This window comes from Petromyzon marinus, chromosome 73, assembly GCF_048934315.1.
Source record: "Petromyzon marinus isolate PM22_M1 ecotype Great Lakes invasive population chromosome 73, UKy_Petmar_22M1.pri1.0, whole genome shotgun sequence".
Lineage (NCBI taxonomy): Eukaryota > Metazoa > Chordata > Hyperoartia > Petromyzontiformes > Petromyzontidae > Petromyzon > Petromyzon marinus.
The window spans coordinates 2,733,351-2,752,853 of NC_133739.1; the positions used below are offsets into that span (position 1 = coordinate 2,733,351).

The 19,503-nt window shown below is 49.0% G+C and overlaps 1 protein-coding gene across 4 annotated transcripts in view; it reads right to left on the reverse strand.

The window, feature by feature from the left end:
• The window catches only part of LOC142906972 (junctional adhesion molecule-like), a 33,289-nt gene extending 17,620 nt beyond the window's left edge, over positions 1–15,669 (reverse strand). The window contains exons 1-5 of one of the 4 annotated variants that reach the window (XM_076055833.1): positions 15,313–15,669; positions 12,195–12,274; positions 11,892–11,990; positions 10,423–10,500; positions 3,837–3,979 (exon numbers count right to left, since the gene is read on the reverse strand). In XM_076055833.1, coding sequence (XP_075911948.1) covers positions 3,837–3,974 — 138 coding nt within the window. In that variant the 5' untranslated portion in view covers positions 3,975–3,979; positions 10,423–10,500; positions 11,892–11,990; positions 12,195–12,274; positions 15,313–15,669. Of the gene's footprint in view, positions 1–3,836; positions 3,980–10,422; positions 10,501–11,891; positions 11,991–12,194; positions 12,275–15,125; positions 15,202–15,312 lie in introns of those variants that run through there. The other 3 variants (XM_076055831.1, XM_076055832.1, XM_076055834.1) reach the window with 3 other exon arrangements.
• Positions 15,670–19,503: the final 3,834 nt, after the last annotated feature.

A 19,503-nucleotide genomic window follows, 5' to 3' on the forward strand; every position in this document is an offset into this window, starting at 1 on the left:
TCTGCACAGTTACTGCTGCAGCACAGGCTGAGGAAACGACAGAGCAGCGTGATGTCCTGTTCTCCCCCACCCACCCTAATGTGTGCAATTGCTACTATAGAGTCACTAGATACTAATATAGTCAGTAGATACTACTATATTCACTAGATACCACTGTAGAGTCACTGGATACTACTGATGCAGTTGTATGTAGGGTGTGTAGCTACAGTGAGGGAAAAAAATAATTGATCCCCTGTTGATTTTGTACGTTTGCCAACTGACAAAGAAATGATCAGTATATAACTTTAATAGTAGGTTTATTTGAACAGTGAGAGACAGAATACAACAACAAAAATCCAGAAAAACGCATTTCAAAAATGTTATAAATTGGTTCGCATTTTAATGAGGGAAATAAATATTTGACCCCCTCTCAATCAGAAAGATTTCTGGCTCCCAGATGTCTTTTATACAGGTAACGAGCTGAGATTAGGAGCACACTCTTAAAGGGAGTGCTCCTAATCTCAGCTTGTTACCTGTAAAAAAGACACCTGTCCACAGAAGCAATCAATCAGATTCCAAACTCTCCACCATGGTCAAGACCAAAGAGCTCTCCAAGGATGTCAGGGACAAGATTGTAGACCTACACAAGGCTGGAATGGGCTACAAGACCATTGCCAAGCAGTTTGGTGAGAAGGTGACAACAGATGGTGCGATTATTCGCAAATGGAAGAAACAAAAAAGAACTGTCAATCTCCCTCGGCCTGGGGCTCCATGCAAGATCTCACCTCGTGGAATTGCAATGATCATGATAACGGTGAGGGATCAGCCCAGAACTACATGGGAAGATCTTGTCAATGATCTCAAGGCAGCTGGGACCATAGTCATCAAGAAAACAATTGGTAACACACTACGCCGTGAAGGACTGAAATCCTGCAGTGCCCGCAAGGTCCCCCTGCTCAAGAAAGCACATATACATGCCCGTCTGAAGTTTGCCAATGAACATCTGAATGATTCAGAGGACATCTGGGTGAAAGTGTTGTGGTCAGATGAGACCAAAATGGAGCTCTTTGGCATCAACTCAACTCGCCGTGTTTGGAGGAGGAGGAATGCTGCCTTTGACCCCAAGAACACCATCCCCACCGTCAAACATGGAGGTGGAAACATTATGCTTTGGGGGTGTTTTTCTGGTAAGGGGACAGGACAACTTCACCGCATCAAAGGACGATGGACGGGGCCATGTACCGTCAAATATTGGGTGAGAACCTCCTTTCCTCAGCCAGGGCATTGAAAATCGGTCGTGGATGGGTATTCCAGCATGACAATGATCCAAAACACACGGCCAAGGCAACAAATGAGTGGCTCAAGAAGAAGCACATTAAGGTCCTGGAATGGCCTAGCCAGTCTCCATACCTTAATCCCATGTAAAATCTGTGGAGGGAGCTGAAGGTTCAAGTTGCCAAATGTCAGCCTCGAAACATTAATGACTTGGAGAAGATCTGCAAAGAGGAGTGGGACAAAATCCCTCCTGAGATGTGTGCAAACCTGGTGGCAAACTACAAGAAACGTCTGACCTCTGTGATTGCCAACAAGGGTTTTGCCACCAACTACTAAGTCATGTTTTGCAGAGGGGTAAAATACTTATTTCCCTCATTAAAATGCAAATCAATTTATACAATTTTTGACATGCGTTTTTCTGGATTTTGTTGTTGTTATTCTGTCTCTCACTGTTCAAATAAACCTACCATTGAAATTATAGACTGATAATTTATTTGTCAGTGGGCAAACGTACAAAATCAGCAGGGGATCAAATGCTTTTTTCCCTCACTGTATATATGCCTACAAAATAAATAATAAAAATTGGGTGGGGGGAGGGGAAAAATAAAATTGGGCGAGGGTCGACAATTTTTGGAAACCATTTAGATCAACTCTTTACCCCCACTTTCTGAAACTTTTTGATTCAGGACTACTGAAAGTTTGTTAAAGTTTAGTTGACGGACAAATGGACAGACAAACAGAATGCCGGGCTTTTATGATATCTTAGTATTTGTGTATATATGTTGTGTTTTTAAATAGAAGACCAAAATTGGGTACTTCCTGCTAGTGCTCTGATAAACACTTACAGTCTTTGACACTGATTGGCCTACACCAGAGACAGCCGTCTGCATGGCCTTGTTTACCACTGGTTTTAGACCAGAGAACAACGCCAAAAGGTGAACAGTACAAAGACGATGCAAGTATCAGAGGATTTATAGCTCGGGTTTGAGCAGTTCGATCTACAGGACCTTTTTTGCCGTTATCAAATTGTAAAGAAGCTCCGATGCGACGCTCTTAAAGATGAAGGTAGATCTTTGTTTTTGTGTGTGGGAGGTTCACATCTCTCCTACGAGTACTGCCCCTGTGGAGCCACCAACTCGTCTTCACCCCATGCAAGCGCCCGACTGTTCGCAACGCTCCCCTTTCATATCTCCTCTCTCCCTGCCCTTAATTAGACAGTGCTTTACTCTCCACATGTTTAGCCACCTGGCCCGTTCTATTTATTGAATCCTTAACGTTTCTCTAAATTAGTCCCCTACAAAAGTATGCAAAATAAGAATAGGTTTTACCCTTTCTGAGAATTAAATAGGTGTTCACTAATATTACACTGGGGCACCGCACCCCTTAGCTCAGTGCACGCAGACCTCGCCAAACATTTCTGAGAAATGCCGGGTTCGGCAAAACCGCCTTCGAAAAAGTAACAGACCTCGTGAGACAGCTCTGGTTGCCTTCCTGAGTCCTAAACGATCACCCCCTCCCTGTTTGCTATAACTAATTATGCACGATTTCTGCCCTTGTTATTGTACTAACAGATGCTGAGTTGCTCTTCATGTCTTGTGTGCCATCATCATCATCGCGATCTATGGGCAGATGGCCCTTAAGGTGTCAACTGCACATTTTATCATTCAGTTCCACTTCGCTCTGTCTTGTCGTGCCAATCTGCTTAAATAGTGGCCACGTCTTTCTGGCACCAATCTCTTCTTATGTCCTCATCAAGCCATTCTCCATCAGGTGTTCCTCTCTTTCCGGTTCCTTCCATGTTTCTGAACGACGTGACTTTGAATTTTCCTGTTGTTGTCCATCCTGCAGATGTGTCCAAATAGCGCTCGTTTCCTTCTCATCAATGCCTGCATCATCAGGTTTTCTTCTTCCTGTTGTGTGTGTACGATTTTTTGGTTTTCAATATCGCCTCAACACAAAACCCCGGTCTCCATTACTAATCCCATCACCACGGCACTCACGATGATGTTGGTCACGAAAGCCTGCATGTTAAACTGACTAACCTCTATGGGGAGGATACTTTTCTTCAAACCAGAAAATTGGAGAAACTCCGAATTAAGTGGATGAAGCTGTTGTTTTCACTGCCGTTCCTCAAACTATGCAGAGATTACGTTGACTACCATATAAATAACCCATTCTCATTTATATGCATTCATTAATCACCCCCCATCACTCAAGAAGTGCTCACAGGTGATGCCATCACATCTACAAATCTGGCTGTCGCCTGATGAAGCAAGTTGTAATTACTGGCGAAACGTCGTACTCAGATTGTAAATGTTGTGGCTATGCTCTGCAACACACCGGTGTGCTGTACTCGTAACGAACTGGCACGTTCTGTTTAGGTGACAAACCTTACTATTATCTGTGTCGGTTGGTGGCAGGTTTGAAGACACATTTATATATTTAAGCGAACTAATCCAAAACAACCTCGATTATGGATCACCCACCGTGTTCCGACAAACCGACGCTTTCGAAAAAAGCCGCGTTAGGCAAGGTTTCCCACATTTAGATGTCTTAATATGATATAGAGATTTGTAACTCACCCTCTCTTCTTCACGTCCATCCCTTCTGAACCACTCCACCAGCGTGTGGGTAACGCCGCTGATTGTACAGGTGTAGGAGGATGGCAGGAGAATCTTGCTGCCTGCTACGGCGTTCATTTTCCCTGGGGTGACGACCATAAATTCTAAGGAAACAACAACACAGCGCCCACTTTAGTACATCTCGTATAGAAAATGAGAATAGGTTTTACCCTTTCTGGTAATAGAACAGGAGGTGTGTTAAGATGTTCAAACGCCGAATAGAAACCTTTTTAATGACATTAAGTATCGCATTGACCACGCACAGTACTTGTGGTGAACATGCAAACAGATGTGGCTCTGATAATATATGAATTGTCTTTAATAATAATGTAACTATGATGTTACATGGCATTGTCTTTGAAACTGATTGTTCTACTCCATAGGACAGGCTTCTCTATGGCCTAGTCTCACCAGTGTCAGACCAGCTAATGCCTAAAGGCGAACATTACAAAGACAATGCACTTTCAGAGCGTTTATATCTGGGAGTGAGCAGCTGTATCACGTTCTGATGGCAATTGGACATCGGTGTTGATGAGATTCATAGCCAGGCATTGAACCCAGATATTTGTGACCCTTATAGTGGCAACATGTCATGAGATGCAGAATCCATTGGATCCCTCAAAGTGCAGCGCGACCTTTCGTGTTAAGAGTATGGACCACAGAAATAGATATCACACAACTACCTCTGACATCCCATGAAGTGACCTCTGGTCCATGTGTGTGTGTGTGTTGAACTTCTTTCGCACCATACGTAGATCAACTGTGCTAATCGGAGGTGCGAGGAAACGACAACAAACTAAACACAAGAAAGCAGTTATAAAGAAGTTAGTTTGTCAATTCAGATGATGTAAAAGTGCACAGCTCAGCAGCTTCCTAACACCGGAAGGCAGTGCATTCCAGACGGTCGCTGAAGCGCATCTGAGAGCGCGTGGCGCAGTGACCGATGGCGAGCCAAAAGCCGCTGGGAGGATAACCAGAGATCACGTGACGATGGTTCATGCTCCTTGACGATCTCAACAAGGTGGTACTGTGGTTCATTTGTGGCAAGAACTTTGCGTGTAATGAGTGTGTGGTGCCACAACAGCGAAGCCGCTCCGTCGAAACCGGGCCCGTCGCTGTGCTGCTGCGACCGAGAAGCCACCCGGCTCCCGTCACAGCACTTCCCCCGCCACCCCCAACCTAAACACACACACACTCAAGTAGGGCCTCATGGGGAGGGGAGGGGGGCACCTGCCCTGAGTTTTTACCCGAGAGGCCCCCTCGTGGGGGTGCTCCACGGTTTCTCAGGGTCAGGGAATTGGCAGGCACCCACCAGCCCCCAGGCCAAATGGCACTGCGGCGCCGTGGCTTAACTTAGAATTAAATGACCACGGCGAACTCACTGAGAACCGCAGTGAGGAGATGCTCAAGACACACACGGACCAGCAGACAGGTGGGGAGCGGGGCAGCGTGGGTTAAGCGTCTCTACCCATGGTGCACCGTGGGCTAGCGTCTCTACCCATGATGCACCGCGGATTAACGGCCCTACCCATGATGCACCGCGGATTAACGGCCCTACCCATGACGCACCGCGGATTAACGGCCTGACCCGTGATGCACCGCGGATGGGCGGTGCGGGGGCTTTGAAAGGAGGATAAAAATGGACGCTTTGGGGAAGCATGGGGCCATTTATTATTTGACTGGAGATCAACAGGAGGGAGGGATCGGGGAGCCGTCACCTGACTGTTACTCGCACGTCCGTGAGACGGGGCAGAGAACAGCCAGATTCTGTTTACAGCATCGTCTATCCGCGACCTCCATCGCTGCGAGGTCGGACCGTAAGTACGAGGGAGAGAGGTAAGACAAAGGGACGAAATTTGGAGAGAAAATAGAGGGCAGACAGGTCCATTAAGTATCAGGCAGTAGCGAGATAGGTTAGACCTGTCCTGCTGGTCCGTACTGACACACACAGTCTAGTTCAATACTCGCGGGGAATAAAACCACTAATAGGATAAAGCTGTGTCGTGGTCACTGCGAGTGCGAGGAGGGAGACGGAGTGTTTAGTGTTCGCATGCCGGTACGAGTGTGTACAGAGTGTTTTGTGTTCGCGCGCATACGCGGCTGTTTGCAGCGAATAAGGGAGTAGAACGTGCTTAGTGTCCGTACCTGTACGATCGTTTACAGTATCGTTCAGCGCGCGCGTACCTACACGAATATCTTCGGTGGTGCCCAGCGCTCGCGTACCTGCGCAATAGCCTACAGTAGCGCTTTGCACTCGCGCGCCTGTGTGACGGGGTGGTGGTCGCGCACTCGCGCTATTGTCTAATAGCGAATTAAGCGCCTGGCGTGTGCGAATACGCGGCTGTGTAAACAGCCCGTTAAATCGGAGCAAAGTAATCGCGGCGCCTTTGTTTTTGCTTAAGCGCGTGGAGCGTGGGTGGGAGGGAATCCCACGGGGGCGCGCCGCGCCTGTTTGTTCCCGTGCAGGACGGGGTTTTACTTTGCGAGCGCGCTCACCGCGACATGCCGCCGTTGAACAGGGTAGCGCATCGCGAGCGCAAAGCGTACGAGCCGCCAATTAAGCTACGCAAACGCGGTCGACATCCCAGGCAGAGGTACAGGGGGGTGAGGCATTAGGGGTCGGTGGTCTGGACCTGACAGAGCAGCCGGGGAGGTTGCGGTATGAATGGAACGGGGGAGTCGGTGGGCAACGGCCCCGACAATTCAGTGATGGCGGGGGACGGTAGCCCCCACAAGTGCGACCTTTAGAATGAACGAGTTCGGCAATGCAGCTCGGCAAGCACTCGACAGACACGGCCCCATCTTGCAGTACCCGTCACGACGCGTGCCAGACAGTTTTGTCCACGCTGCAGTTTGCAAATGTTTTTTTCCAGACATCCCGTAGAGTAGTGAGTTGCAATATTCGCGCCTAGACGACATTACTGTGCTAGGCTACACGCCACCGTGTTGGCTACGTCACGACTCAGGCAGTAGAGGGCGGTACGTTCCCATCTATTCTGCTACAGAGAGTTCATGTTGCATGGCAGTCGGGACGATTTTTTCGTCATTCTCGGAGCGAGAATCGAGGCGCTGCACCAACGTTGATGTGGAGGGGATTTTGTGCACTCACTGTGGTGACCGCCTTGGAGAGCAATGCACTCGTGAATCTGGCATTCATTGTCAGGCGAAACGAGTTGTAGTTAAACTTGATTTGACGCTTTCGTGACTGCAGGAATTATTCTTTGGTTCTTTCGGTAAAGTCACGTAGAAATAGTTTACTAGGTTTACTAGGTTTGTTTCTCTTTCATTTGTACCTGATGATGATTGCTTGCTTTGCAATCGAAACGTCGGATGATATTATGTAATTTCTTATTTTCTATTTCTACGTGACTTTACCGAAAGAACCAAGGAGTTATAGTTAGTTACAATAGCGATGTCAGGTTAATGAGAGAGATTGTTAGATGTCACCTCTTGGTAGTTAAGTAATGGATTGCTTTTACGAAAAATGAAACGGTTATTTAATGCTACTACGGTTGTTAGTTGAGCATTACTTTTGTTAGATCACTAAATTAGCTTTCTCAGGCGGTCCATATCTTTTGTCACTGCCCAGAAAATAGTTTTTTTCAGTTTTTCAGTTTCATTTATTAGGTATAGCCCTGTGAGCCATGAGGCTCTTGACTCGGGTGCAACTGCAACAAACAAAAACATAAACAAAGAACATCTTAGAGTGACGATGCGCGACAGAAACATCCAGGAAAATCTTCCAGAAAAAAGCACTGTATATCAACTCTGTGTGCAAAAATCCCAATGGGACACAAGTCGACACAATAACAACCGTGAGACAATTTAGATCAACTTCTTGGCTCTTTCGGTAAAGTCACGTAGAATGTAAATAAAATAATAAAAATAAAACATAATAAAATTAAATTCTAACGACGTTTCGGCCACAACACAGTTCTGTTCCTTCACCTGAAGAAGGCTACTTGTGAACGATAGCGCTTAAATGAAGCACTGTCATTCATTGACAGCGCTTCAATGAAGAGCTGTCGTCCCGACAGTTCTGTTCCTTCACCTGAAGAAGGCTACTTATGTTGTGGCCGAAATGTCGTGAGAATTTTATTTTATTATGTTTTATTTTTATTATTTTATTTCCATTCTACGTGACTTTACCGAAAGGACCAAGAAGTCCCTGAAGTCACGAAAGCTTTAAATCGAAATTTAGATCAAGTTATCAGGCTAACTCCGTACTTCAACAAACAAACCTGGCTTAACCATATGGTTTCGAATATCACCAAAATAAAGATATAAAAACAATGTAACAGTGATCATAGGAACTGTGATGAAAATTTAACAATAAACGATATACTAGTGATGATGATGAAGGTGATGATGATGATGGTGATGAAGATGATGGTGTTGATTTGAAGCTTTCGTGACTGCAGGAATCCATACTCTTTAGTTCTTTCGGTAAAGTCACATAGCTAGAAAAATTTAATTAAATAATATATCACGACGTTTCGATCGCAACACAAGCGATTGTCCTCAGGCAAAACAACATCCAGCAGCAGAACTGGTGAACCAAGAAGAACACAGCGAGAGAGCTGCCACAACAAGGGGGTTATTTATGTCTGAGGGGGGTGTAGCCCAAGGGCAAGCAAGTGTGGTCCTAGCTGGAATGGATTGCCATCCCTGCATGCAAGCACATCAGCTGTGTTAATGGGGGAGATTAGGGAGAGAGAGATTAGGGAGACAGATTAGCGTGTCAAAGTAAATGAGCTTCCGTCGCTGCGTAAGAGCACCGTCGCCGCACATACGCACATCAGCAGTGTAAATGGGAGATTAGCACCATGTTAATGGGAGACTTTAGGGAGAGAGATGAGGGGGATTAGCAAGTTAATGTCATGTCTATGTGTAACACAAGCTGTGGCCAGGCCTGCGCTGTGAGAAGCAAGCGCGTCAATGCAAGAGAACCACTGCAACGGTGGCCGTGCCAGTGAGACACATAGCCCATCACACAGCCAGAACCATCGATACATCGAGGCTAAGGGAGCAGAGGTGGCCATGTTAGTGAAACACGGCAGAACCAATACCTCTGCTGTGGCTGAGTCCATCACACGATGGGCTCGCATGATATTGTTTTTTTCCGAGACCAAAGTACTCTGCAAACCTTCGGGCTACCATCAAAGATTTGTCCATGAAGTCATCCAGATATATAAACACAGAGACAATTTCAACCGAGAAGATGGGTATAAGCTGAGCAATCATTGGCAGGACGTTATTAACCAGGTAAAGTCATAACTCGTTGTGATGCTTCCATCCTTCCTGCCGTTTGGCTGTTCTCTCCGATTTTCTGAGTTGCATTGCCCTGTTGGATGCCTTTGCATTAACGGGCTGGGGTCTCACTAACATGGCCACCTCTGCTCTCTTAACCTCGATGTATCGATGGTTCTTGCTGTGTGATGGGCTGTGTGTGTCACTGGCACGGCCACCGTTGCAGTGGTTTTCTTGCATTGACGAGCTTGCCTCTCACAGCGCAGGCCTGGCCACAGCTTGTGTTACACATAGACGTGACATTAACTTGTTAATCCCCCTAATCTCTCTCCCTAATCTCTCCCATTAACATGGTGCTAATCTCCCATTAACACTGCTGCCGTGCGCATGTGCGGCGACGGTGCTCTTACGAAGCGACGGAAGCTCATTTACTTGACACGCTAATCTCTCTCCCTAATCTCTCTCTCCCTAATCTCCCCCATTAACACAGCTGATGTGCTTGCGTGCGGGGATGGAAATCCATTCCATCTCGGACCCCGCTTGCTTGCCCTTGGGCTACACCCCCCTCAGACATAAATAACCCCCTTGTTGTGGCAGCTCTCTCGCTGTGTTCTTCCTGGTTCAGCACTTCTACTACTGGATGTTGCTTTCACCTGATGATGATCGCTTGTGTTGCGATCGAAATGTCGTGATATTTTATTTTACTTTTCTACCCACGTGGCTTTACCGAAAGAACCAAAGAGTAAGATGATGATGGTTTTGGTGGTGGTGACGATGATGAAGGTGGTAATGATGATTGTGATGATGATGCTGATAGTAGTGGTAGTGATGATGGTGGTGATGATGACCGTGGTAATGATGATTGTGGTCATGAAAGTGGTGATGATGACGATGGTGGTGATGATGGTCATGATGGTGGTGGTGATGATGGTCGTAGTGGTAATGATGGTGATGATGGTGGTTGTGATAATAATGATGGTGGTGATTATGATGGTGGTGATGATGGTGATGATGGTGGTTATGATAATGATGGTGGTGATTATGATGGTGGTGATGATGGTGATGATGGTGGTTGTGATAATGATGATGGTGGTGATTATGATGGTGGTGGTGATGATGATGGTGGTTGTGGTGATGATAATGGTGGTGCAATGATGAAGATGGTGGTGGTGATGATGTTGTTGGTGGTGGTGACGATGGTGGTGACGATGATGGTGGTGATGGTGGTTATGGTCATGATGGCGATGGTGGTGGTGGTGATGAATTCGAGTTGACCACGACCTGCTATTGAACTCACCACGTGGTGTTCTTCCTTGGTGCTGCACTCCGGACTCCGAGCCATTCCCAACTCCCGCGCTGTCAGCAAACACCGTTCCTGCGGATAAATCAGAATCTCAGAATCAGAATTTATTTATTGATAATGGAGGAATCCGATGAGCTATGAAGCTCTATTTCACAGTTGATCCAGTAGGGCCACGGGGTAAGAACGTTACATTGATGACGGTTGCATTAGGGGTGCTACGGTGGTGAGGAGATGTTAACTACCTCGCCTGGTATACAGGAGGTCGTGGGCTCAATCCCAGCCCTAACACCATGGTGGCTAGGAGATGTTAACTACCTCGCCTGGTATACAGGAGGTCGTGGGTTCAATCCCAGCCCTAACACCACGGTGGCTAGATGTTAACTACCTCGCATGGTATACAGGAGGTCGTGGGTTCGATCCCAACCCTGACGCCTGTTGTATATTTGGAGATTTCGTGTTTTCCCCGTGGTCTCGTGGATTTTACTCTGGATCCTCCGGTTTTTACCTCCGCATTTCGAATCAACATCACGCCTTTAGAGTATTTGGCTGCTTTACATTTCCACGTGATGATGATGATGACGATCAGCCACTTTCTTGAGCTGTCACTTGTGGTTAAGTCTACATATCTCAGTGGGCCTTACCTGGTGGAATAACAATAGTTTAGTTTCGTGTTTAGATCACATCGAGATGCTTCTGTGGAAGATGCTTTCACGAATGCGTGCAAAGTGGAGAGAGATCGTATCACCGACTGTCGTTATAGCGCACAATGCGTGCGTGTGTTTGATTCAGCACAGGGAGGCATTACTGAGCCTCCGTTGTGCCCCTACGCCCCTCTCGTCAATCCACTGCTGGATGAGCGCCTCATCACGACATGTCGGCTCCTGATGGCCAAGTGACATACTTCACCATTCTGGTCAATGTGAGTTGATGAAGGCAAGCATCATAGCCGGCCTTGTACTGTCCTGCTCGTTGCTGTATCTATGTACGCATGTTGAAATTCTTTCACACCGTACGTAGCCACCTGTGCTAATGTATGTGTTGAAATTCTTTCACACCGTATGTAGCCACCTGTGCTAATGTATGTGTTGAAATTCTTTCACACCTTCTTTGGTTCTTTCGGTAAAGTCATGTAGAATGAGAATTAAATAATAAATTGATAAAATAAAATATTATTGTGTTATTTTATTTTATCAATTTATTATTTTATTCTCATTCTACGTGGTGACTTTACCGAAAGAACCAAAGAAGATGAATCATTGCAGTCACGAAAGCTTTAAATCGAAATTCTTTCACACCGTACGTAGCCACCTGTGCTAATGTATGCATGTTGAATTTCGTTCGCACCGTACCACTGGACGGGTTGGGCAGGATTTCTACCTCTGTGACTTTACCGAGAGAACCAAAGAGTACAACAGCCTACACGTGGTGGTGGTGGTGGTGGCGGTGGCGGTGGTGCTACTTACCAATTAATAATAGTACGAATATTGTTAATATTGTTGTTGCTTTTGTTGTTCCGAGTGGAGGAGTCGGGGCGATTCCTTCACGAACGGAGGACAGGAATTCTGTAAAATGAACAAGTTACCAACGTCATTAGACCTCCTTTGCCAGTAACAAAATATAATAATTTGGGTTTTCCCCCTTTTTTCTGGCAGCAAAAGGTTCCAGTTTTGTTGCCAGAAAAAAGGAGGAAAACCCTATTATTAAGTTACCAACGATTTACAAATGAATGCCTTCGTTTGGAAGGGTCACAAATCTCCCCACCTCACCGTGCGGCAAGACCAGGGACGTGCGGTGAGGGGAGGCAAGGGGAGGCAGAGCCTCACCTGCCAAACTCCAATGGAAACAGCTGTTACGAAAAGTAAAAAATCAAATAAAAGAAATATGAATACTTTTCCACTGATCTGTGTTATAAATGCCATTCCTGTACGACTCCAATCATTTTCAGGGTCAAAATCGCCAAATTTGCGGCGCTCCGCTGCAAATACAGAAAGAGACGAGAGGTGAGGCAGTGACGCGCTCAGCCTCCCCTCTGATTGCGCAACCCCTCAGTAACTGGATGGAGCGCGGGCAATAAGCGCGTGCCTGTTACTATCTCAGCATGTCACCAATGTAATGTTTGTAGACCCCTTCATTTCATGTCCTCGCCTTCCATACTCCAGGTAACTTATTTCACGTTTGTGTTTAAAGATATTTAGGCTCGCTGGTCTCGTCATGAAACTGCAATGAAAAAGCACCAGGGGAGGCAGCTATCACATCTGCCTCACCGAGGGGGACGTGTCTAACACGCCCCCATCAGTGAGGACACGCCCCCTCGGTAAGGCCACGCCCCCTCGGTGAGGCCACGCCCCCCTCAGTGAGGCAGCTATCACATCTGCCTCACTGAGGGGGACATGTCTAACACGGCCCCCTCAATGAGGCCACGCCCCCTCAGTGAGGCCACGCCCCCTCAGTGAGGCAGCTGTCACATCTGCCTCACTGAGGGGGACGTGTCTAACACGCCCCCCTCAGTGAGGCCACGCCCCCTCAGTGAGGCAGCTGTCACATCTGCCTCACTGAGGGGGACGTGTCTAACACGCCCCCCTCAATGAGGCCACGCCCCCTTAGTGAGGCCACGCCTCCTCAGTGAGGCAGCTATCACATCTGCCTCACTGAGGGGGACGTCCAGTAGGTATAAAGATAATGAATCACGACGTCCACTTGACTCCAGTGACCCGCGTTCTGCCCCGCCTGCTTCCCCTCCTTCTCTCTCCCCCCCTACTGGCGAGGCCGCCTACTACTATAACCTCGTGCCACGGCAGATCTCGCGCCTACCTCAGCGGTTTGTTCTTGCTGTGGTTGTCTCACCTGATGACGATTGCTTGTGTTGCGATCGAAACGTCGTGATCTATTGATTTGTCTACCTACGTGGACTTTACCGACAGAAGCAAAGAGCTTGGATTCCTGCAGTCACGAAAGCTTCAAATCAAGATTGAGGGGGATGTGTCTAACACGCCCCCCTCGGTGAGGCCACGCCCCCCTCGGTAAGGCCACGCCCTCCGTGAGGCCAGGCCCCACGTGACACCACGCCCCCTCAATGTGTGAATCTGTCTCTGACACGAGCCAGTACCTCCCCAGACACTGACGTCACCGCACGTCACTGGGGAAGACTCATCAACACGAGACAGCGAATCTCAACGGGAAATCTCTCAGCTGGTAGTTAAATAAAGGACCTCAATCACATGGGACAGTGAATCTCAATGGGAGCTCTCTCAGCTGGTAGTTAAATAAAGGACCTCAATCACAAGGGACAGTGAATCTCAATGTGAGCTCTCTCAGCTGGTAGTTAAATAAAGGACGTCAATCACATGGGACAATGAATCTCAACGGGAGCTCTCTCAGCTGGTAGTTAAATAAAGGACCTCAATCACAAGGGACAATGAATCTCAATGTGAGCTCTCTCAGCTGGTAGTTAAATAAAGGACCTCAATCACAAGGGACAATGAATCTCAATGTGAGCTCTCTCAGCTGGTAGTTAAATAAAGGACCTCAATCACATGGGACAGTGAATCTCAATGTGAGATCTCTCAGCTGGTAGTTAAATAAAGGACCTCAATCACAAGGGACAGTGAATCTCAACGGGAGCTCTATCAGCTGGTAGTTAAATAAAGGACGTCAATCACATGGGACAATGAATCTCAATGGGAGCTCTCTCAGCTGGTAGTTAAATAAAGGACCTCAATCACAAGGGACAGTGAATCTCAACGTGAGCCCTCTCAGCTGGTAGTTAAATAAAGGACGTCAATCACATGGGACAATGAATCTCAATGGGAGCTCTTTCAGCTGGTAGTTAAATAAAGGACCTCAATCACAAGGGACAGTGAATCTCAACGTGAGCCCTCTCAGCTGGTAGTTAAATAAAGGACGTCAATCAACAAGGGACAATGAATCTCAATGGGAGCCCTCTCAGCTGGTGGTTAAATAAAGGACGTCAATCACATGGGACAGTGAATCTCAACGGGAGCTCTCTCAGCTGGTGGTTAATAAAGGACCTCAATCACATGGGACAGTGAATCTCAATGGGATCTGAATCTCAGAGCGAGTTAATGAAATTTGGGATGAAATCTCCCGATAAAACCGGTAACCACAGAGCGCAGTCCAACCGGTCCCTCAACTGGTGACACCAAGGCCGTAATTAAATATTGGGGGACACATCTCCCCCCAATATTCAAATATGCTCAAAATGTCCCCCCCCCCCAATATATTGCTATAAAATAAATAATTGCTATGCTATGTAAATAAAAAACAACAATTTTCTAAACCTTGGCCACAATATCTGGACTTGTCTTCATATAAATCAACGCATAGATTTATGTTTATATCATTATGGTTGTACTTTATTAATCCCTAATGTCTGCCATTACATACAATGAATCAAGAAATGTAAAAAAAAGTAAACACAGAGCAATGTGATACAATATACACGATTAGATATTATTGTAACAAAAATAAAAGTCCATCCCACGTGTTCGTGAATATTTTTGTTTATATTTTAGGCAGGAAATTAGTTTTAAAATGTAGATTTTTTTTCTGGGTTGGGACCCCCCCCCCCAGGAAGATCGGGCCCCCCACAGTTGACTCCATGGTAGGGCCTTGGGTGAAGGGCACCGCAGCACCGCCACTGCACGCCTCTCACCACCTGCCCGTGTTCGTTCACTCACCTTGCAGGCACGCGCCGCGTGAAATACCAAACTATCGATCCCAGTCTCACTCCCAGCAACAGGCTGTGTGGTGGTGGTGGTGCAAGCGTTGTTGTTGACCTGTAGCGCCCACAAGGCCTGCGCTGCGGCACACGAGGAAGTGAGTGGCCAAGCACCGCGTCCGGCCCCCTTTGATCTCGCGACGTACCGCAGGCGGTGCTCATTTGAGGCTGAGTCAACCTCGGGGACAGGGGCCCGGGACCGGGACCGGCTCAGATCATCGTCACCCGCGAGCCACGACGAGGAGGAGGAGCGGGAGCCGAACTCGTGCGGGCCCCCGGGAGGCCGTGGCAGAGCTGCGAAGTGAAACTCGCCGTCACTTCCCCATCGCCCACACAAAGTTCAAAGATCAAAGAGCTCTCTACCCGCTCACCTGCGCAAAGACAAAGATCCCCCCAGGTATCCTCTCGCAGGGCTGCAGGGGCAAGTGCTGTTCGTAGTAGCGAGCACCTGTGAAGGCTACCGGCACTGTGGCACACGCAGAGGGGGGGGGGGGGGTGGCCAGGACCACCACGCCCGGCCGCCTTTGTATCCCCAGTGGCGATGTTTACGAACATTTGAGGCTGAGTCGACCTACACACACACACCGCTTCTGGGCATCTCAAAGCGTGCTGAGACTGTTGTCCTTCACACGCAACTGCGATTAGCCACGGTTGGCTACGTACGGTGCGAAAGAAGTCCAACATCCATACCGACACCACTTTGTGACGGTGACGTCACCACGGCACCTGTGCCAGGCTGGGTGCACTTACACACTCACTCATACAACAACAACAACCGCCATTCGCCACTAAGTGGCGGTGACGTCACCACGACGCTTGTGCCAGGCTATGTGCACCCTGAGGCCACGTGAAGTGTCGAACGCCCGCTGGCAGGAGGTCACGGGGCAGACCCAGGTGCCACGGGTCGACTGACTGAGATGACTGGCTGATGCACCACCTGTGCCCCCTACTGTGCCAACCTGCTGTGCTTTAGCCACCCGGCGCTCCGCTCGTTGTTCTGAGCGTCGCTCCTCCGTCCTCCGTTGTTGTTGGAGGGCGACTGCCTCCAACTGCCCAGTAGCATCCTTCACGAGCCTCCTCCACAGAGGCCGATCTTGACACCGCTGGTACCAGTCATCGGCAAGTCCACTCAGCTCCACGTCCTCCTGGACCACATCACTCCATCTCTTCTCTAGCCCGTGCCGCGCCCGCTTAGCCCCCTCAATCCGGCCAAACAAAAGCTGTTTCGGCATGCGGTGGCTGGGCATGCGGGCTACATGACCCAGCCATCGCAGCCTTGCCTGCCGGAGGAGCTCACCGATGGGACCCTGCCCAGATCTTTCAAGGATTTGTGAGCTCCTCACACAATCCAGTCTGGTTAAACCCAGGATGGATCGTAGGCAGGCCAGCCTAAATGTTTCTAACCGGCGAAGATGTTCCATTAGGGGGGTCCACGTTTCGCAAGCGTAGAGAAGGGAGGGAATGACCGTGGCCGAGAAGACCTGAAGCTTAGTGCGGAGCGACAGACCAGGTAGCTTCCACACAGCGTTACGCAACCGATGAAAAGATATTGCCGCTCGACTGATTCGGAGTGAGACCTCTGCTGTTAAACTGGAGCCAGTCATAAGCACACTGCCCAGGTATGGGAAACTCTCCACTCTCTCCACAACTGCCCCATCACCGATTGGGAGTTGTGGGGGTGGAGTGTCCGATGGTACAAAATACCCAGGCAGGTGCTTAGTTTTGGTGGGGCTGATGGTAAGGCCCCACCTCTTAGTGGCACGCTCCAGTCTCAGCAGCAGCGTCTCCAACTCCTCCTCTGACTGAGCAGCTATTACCAAATCATCAGCATAAATAACGTGGTTGAGCAATAGGGAGCCATCCCTTGACCGCACCCGGGCATCGATTAGCCTCCCATTATATCTGTACCATATGGAGATTCCCCCGGTACAGCTATTGAAGGCTTCACGAACTACGTGGTCAAAATAGATGTTACATAATGTGGGAGCCAGAGGACATCCCTGTCGCACCCCAAGGTGTACAGGGAATGGCTCTGACTCCCGGCCACGTAGTTTTACCCGGGCCCGCTCACCATCATGAAGGTCCTTAATGATCGTGAGCAGAGGGTCAGGTACTCCAAAAGCACGAAGAACGACCCAGAGCCCAGGCCTACTGATGGTATCATAGGCCTTGACCAGGTCAATAAAGCAGAGATGTAGGTCTTGTTGGAATTCCCTACACCTCTGCTGTAGCAGACGGACAGAAAATATGGCATCTGTGCAAGACCGCCCTTTCCTGAAACCGCATTGGGGCTCCGCAAGCCTCTCCTCAGCGTGCCTGGCAAGGCGATGCTGAATAATCCTTGCCAGGACCTTTCCCGGCACACTGAGGAGTGAGATGCCCCTGTAGTTGTTACAGTCTGTGCGGTCCCCCTTCCTAAAAAGGGGGACCACCAGGGCATCCTTCCAATCCTGCGGAACCCGTCCAGTGGTCCAGACTGTTGTTATGATGTCATATAGGGCAGTCTGTGCACAAACGCCACCATCCCTCAGCATTTCGCTTGGGAGATCATCTCTGCCCGCTGCCTTTCCTGGTCTCAGACTCCGGATCGCCTTCAATACTTCCTCAGCAGATGGCACCTCAGCCAGCCACTCACAGGGGGTGACTTCTTCCAATATTTGAGGCACCGCAGCCTCAGCAGGGTCATCCTCACCTTGTGCCACGATGTTTTCCTGGCTGTGGGATTTTCCCTCCCCCAGGACCTCACAGAAATGCTCAGCAAATCTGCGAACCTGTTCCTGGGGGTCGGAGATTGGATCACCGTTTTTTCTCCTAATGATGGTAATAGGTGTGGCGCTGCAGGTTACTTTTTTGATGGAGTTAAATAGAGATTTGTGATCACAGGCCACTGAGGCAGACTCCATCTCCTCAGCAACCCGCGACCACCACCCATCCTTGCAGCGCCTCACGGCTCTCCGAACCTCCGAGCGAAGGCTGCGGTAAGCCTCCTCATTCTCTGACGTGAGATTCTGTAGCCGATGACAGTGGGCCTGTCGCTTTTTCTCAACCATCCTGAACACCTCCTCTGTCAGCCAGGGTCTCTGGGGAGGTCTGGACCGCGTACCCAAAGCAGCCATTGCAGCTGCATGAGTCACAGTCCTAAACCTCGCCCATTTACCCTCGACATCAGGAGGAGTCGGGGACGATGCCAATCCCAGCCGCAAGCGATGATGAAATTCTCGCTTGCAACTTTCATCAGATAATTGAGACCAGGCCACTTTATGTTGGAATGGGGTCCTGGGTGTACACCCACCACCGGATTGGAAGAATAGCAGGCGCATCTTACAGATGACTAGTCGATGGTCAGAGGGCAGATCAGCTCCACGGTAGGTCCTGGTGTCAAGGACATGGGCTCGCATTCGCTGGTCCGTCACTATGTAGTCCAGCAGATGTTCTTGCTTGGACCCCGCATGCATCCATGATGTTGTGTGGATGCGCCGATGCCGGAACAGCGTGTTGGTAATTACAAGCCCATGGGCTGCACAAAAATCTAGCAGCCTCCTACCGTTGTTATTGAGCTGATCTGGCCCATGCCCTCCAATCACTCCAGACCAGGTGCCAGTATCATGACCAACTCGGGCATTGAAGTCACCCAACATGATGACTCTATCCCGAGGGGCCACTTTAGCCAGCACCTGTGACAGGAGGTCATAGAAGGCATCTGACTCATCGGCTTTGCCTGCATCCCTCCACGGATGTTCATCTTCGGTGGGGGCATAAGTAACCACGACCACCATTCCTCGCCTCCGGTTTATGGGAAGGCGAGCCCAAAGTAGCCTGGGGCTTACAGCTTCCCACACCTCACCGCCACGCTCCCACGCCCCCTTCATTATTTTGTTCAAAAGAAGAGCCACACCCTGTTGTTTGGCAGTCTGCTGCCCCGAGTAGAGGACTGTCCACCCCTCATGGTGGCAGGAGCCAGAGCCGGTCCACCGGACCTCCTGAATGCCGCATAGATCCAGGCGGTACCGGTCCAGCTCTCGACAGAGGAGTGGCAGCCTCTCCTCTGCAGTGAGCGTTCGAACATTCCACGTGGCCACCCGTAGTGGCTTTTCGTTGTTTCTGGAGTAGCCCCGAGGGTAGGTATTCAATCTCCTGGCTCCGCCAATTGGGGTTTGGCCAGGAGGTGTCATAGACGCCTGGCCCCCCGGGGCCTCCAGCACAAGCTTATTTGTTACATATTTCAGTTTAACTCGTGGTTTCGTGGTAATTAATTGAAGGTGGAGGGGTTACCAGCCCGTCGCACCCGTCCAGAGCCCCCGTTTAGCCCCTGTGGTGGACACATATGCCATGAGGGG